The 3,371-nt window shown below is 51.6% G+C and overlaps 1 protein-coding gene across 15 annotated transcripts in view; it reads right to left on the minus strand.

Annotated features, from left to right (window-relative positions):
* PPP6R3 (protein phosphatase 6 regulatory subunit 3) overlaps window positions 1–3,371 on the minus strand; it is a 91,422-nt gene that overhangs the window by 62,628 nt on the left and 25,423 nt on the right. For 14 of the 15 annotated variants that reach the window (XM_077766538.1, XM_077766536.1, XM_077766534.1 and 11 more), the window contains one exon: window positions 2,881–3,067. The exons of the other annotated variant lie outside the window; for it this stretch is intronic. In XM_077766538.1, coding sequence (XP_077622664.1) covers window positions 2,881–3,067 — 187 coding nt within the window. The remainder of the gene's footprint in view (window positions 1–2,880; window positions 3,068–3,371) is intronic. 15 annotated transcript variants of the gene reach the window in all.

Here is a 3,371-nt window from a genome sequence, read left to right on the forward strand (position 1 = left end):
GCAAGCCCCTTAGGAACAATCTCCTAACCTATCACACATTCCTTAGCATAAACACACCACAATAGAGTCCTTTTCTGTTCATTTTCATTACTAATCTTCAAAGAATAAGGATAAATAATTGAATACTCTGTGAAGAGCAGGAGAATACACCATTTAACAGTTTAAGGACATAAAGTAAGTCCATGAGACTTTGCACTGAAATGTAAAATATTTAAAATCCCAATTAGACTCCAGCAAGGTGAGGAAAAGAATTCAAAGCATAAAGGATTTCTATGCCAGTCTAAGTGGCTGAGTCACCTGCTGGAGAAACACCACATCTGGGTTTTATCTGGGTTCACCGACAGGGTTCCCACGGGGAGGGGGGGCGGGCGGCTATGCAGAAGGGATGTAACAACACTAATGGAGCCCCAGAGGCCAGCTGGGGCCCTCCTGTGCAGGAAGGGGGAGAGGGTTCTGCCCGTACACCCTGTTGCGCCTTCGGTCCGGAGGTACCCGGGGTCCCTTCCCAAGCCCCAGAAGCAGCGTGGCTGTGTCTCCCCAAGACCCCTCCAGAGCCCACGTGGTGAGGCTACCCCAACTCCGTGTTACAGATGAGGAAACCGAGGCACAGACCAGTTCAGTATGTTGCTAGAGCCAAACCGTGGCCACCCTGAGGTTTAAACATAGATTTGGATGCCACAAAAGCCACAATCCTGCCACTGTCCCATGTGAAGAAGTCCGAGAGCCAGCGATGACAGAAACTGCCCCCACCCTCGGGGACAAGTACAGGACTAGCCATCATACGTTCCCTCTCCAGACAAGGAGGTGACACGTGGTAACAGAAATCTTCAAGCAGTTAATCCACTCACAACTGAGTCACACGGTTTTTAAAAGCACAAGGAGAGGAGAAGAGGAAAAAGTCAGATGTGACCAAAACACGGCATGATTTAGTGGCAGAGCGCTGGACTCAAGCCCAAAGGCACGAACTGCAGCCGGGGTGGCGGCCGGCAGAGCCAGACGGCAGTGCGTCCAGATGGAGGACACCGTTGACGTGCGAGCCCCCAACCTAGAAGGCGTCCCGCAGCTTCGTTTCCTGCCCCGTGAGCGGACGAGCGTCCGTGTCGGTTAAGGCAGACGGAGTTGACACGGTTTTCATCACTTGCGGCTGCACGGACCCTTCCTAACGGTGTACCGCGTGATGGAGCACCTTCATTCACACTCTTAATTCTCATCGGGAGGCGGAGGTGCAGGCGCTGGGTTTGAGCTCTTCCTATAGTGAGGAGAGCAAGGGTGGCTCCACTCAGTCCTAAGCCCAGAAGCGCAACAAAAAAGAGCGACCTGGCCCAGTGCTCAGCATTCGGTTGGCACGTGCGGCCACCTCTGCACAGGTATGTCTGACCTGGAAGGCCATGCAGACGCTCAGAGTCCCAGAAAGCTTCAAGCGCGTTCTCGCTCTACAGGAAAGGTATGGGGAGAACCGGGACCCGTGGATTTGGGCTCCCCCAGCACGGAGGGAAAAGGAAACGCACCCCGAAGCGTAAAGACCCGTTCTGATAATGGCTACAACCATCTGGAGGCCGGGTGACTGGGGCTGAGGGGACGACTCCGACTTTGCTGAAGACCCAGCAGTCCTGTCATTTCTCCCCAGAAGGCAGAACAGGGGAAGACAAGCTGGGTCACAGGGACCATGATCTGGGGACTACGGTCTAAGAATGAAAAACCTCCATTCCAATACAAGCAGGAGGCACGGAAGGACACTCTGGTCTTTCTAAAACAAAACCTGTACCCACTCTGCCTTGGCACGGGACCGACGTACTGGGCCTAAAATAGTTCCATCCCTGGGCCGACAGCAAGGACGGGTCACGGGGCCTGTTTCCCATCAGGAAGGAGGCCAGGCCCGGCTGGCGGGAGCAGCTGCGCGCCGGCGCCACACCCCTGCCCGCTGCTCTCTGGGAGAGCTGTCTGCACTTGAGAGTCAGGCTCTCATGGCTCCTTGGGTGCGTGTTTCCATCAGTGGATCCTGGTCTCCTGGTAAGCATGTGCTTTTTCACACCAATATCCACTACAGCTGTGGCTCTCACACTGTAGTAAGCATGAGAGTCATCCAGAAGGCTTATTAAGAATCAGATCGCTGAGCCTGGCCCTCAGAGTGTCTAAGTCACTAGGCGTGAGGCGGCCGGGACCTGCGTTTCTACCACCAGAGTCTCAGGGGCACCATGCTGCTGGTCCAGAAACGCTACTCTGAAAGCCACGACCTGTGTGACAGATCCTTAGAACAGAAACCCCCCAGATCTGAGCTGTTTAGAACACAACAGATGTGCGGGGCTGCGGGGGGGAGGTGCCCGCCAGGACAGTAACAGGAATTCCGGCCCCCGGCGAGCACTACTGGACAGGACCAGCAGTTGAAGCAGAGACATCTCAGGCTAAGCACTTAAGCTTCTGAGTGGAATCAAGACTTCTGCATAAACTAATCATCAATTACATTCATGGAAAGGCCTTTCGATTTAAAGCTTCATCTGTGTTGTGCTTGTCAGGAGGTGAAAGCAAATAAAAATTAAAATAAAAATTTACTTGGCCAGAGTCCCAACGACTCCGCTCACACATTCAACCGCTCAGTAGGGGCCACACTGCTACCTTCGCAAGTGGACACCCCACATTCTCATGCTTCATACGTCAAAAGAGGAAACCAAAGCAAACTACAAAACGGAGCTATGAGGCACGTAGAAAAGCCAATGTCGAGGGAGAGTACCCCCACTAATGTGAATCAGTGTGAAGTCGGCACACTTAAAGCACTCTTCTACAGAACCTGGACTGAAGGCACACTCAGAACACAAAATTACTGGGGATCATCTCAGGGGGATGATCAGCCCTAATACTTACCTTTTGGAAAATAATATTTACCTGTTCTGGTTTTCTGCTGATAAGAATACTTAGCACCTTGCTGAAGAAACTGGCAAGTAGTGGGTTCAAGGGGGAATCGTTTAGGAGGAAGCTATATAATTTCATTAGCAAGGACTCATCTTCTCCCAGTCTATCATTCATCTGGGAGACATCAGAAGTGAGCAACTCACAAGATATATTTGGGTACCTAGAAGAACAGGATACTTGTATCATCATCTGTATTAACAGTTTCATGACATAAAGTAAAAAACACAAATCAGAAAGGCTTCCTACAATTCTGTGAAAAACAAAATCACCTTTGGGAATTAGAAAATCATTTCAATCCATTTCATCCAACCTGTAGATCAATGTGAATTTTCTCCTGGGTCTAAAAAGTTACCTCTAAAGCACGCTGTAATAGGCCACGTTCCCCCCAACAAAACCAGAGCACACCCAGGGCTCGGGAGCCCCCGCTGCAGGGCGGGGCCTCCTCCCACAGGCTGGCGCAGCCG

This window comes from Crocuta crocuta, unplaced genomic scaffold (assembly GCF_008692635.1).
Source record: "Crocuta crocuta isolate KB4526 unplaced genomic scaffold, BGI_CrCroc_1.0 scaffold636, whole genome shotgun sequence".
In the NCBI taxonomy this organism is placed as follows: domain Eukaryota; kingdom Metazoa; phylum Chordata; class Mammalia; order Carnivora; family Hyaenidae; genus Crocuta; species Crocuta crocuta.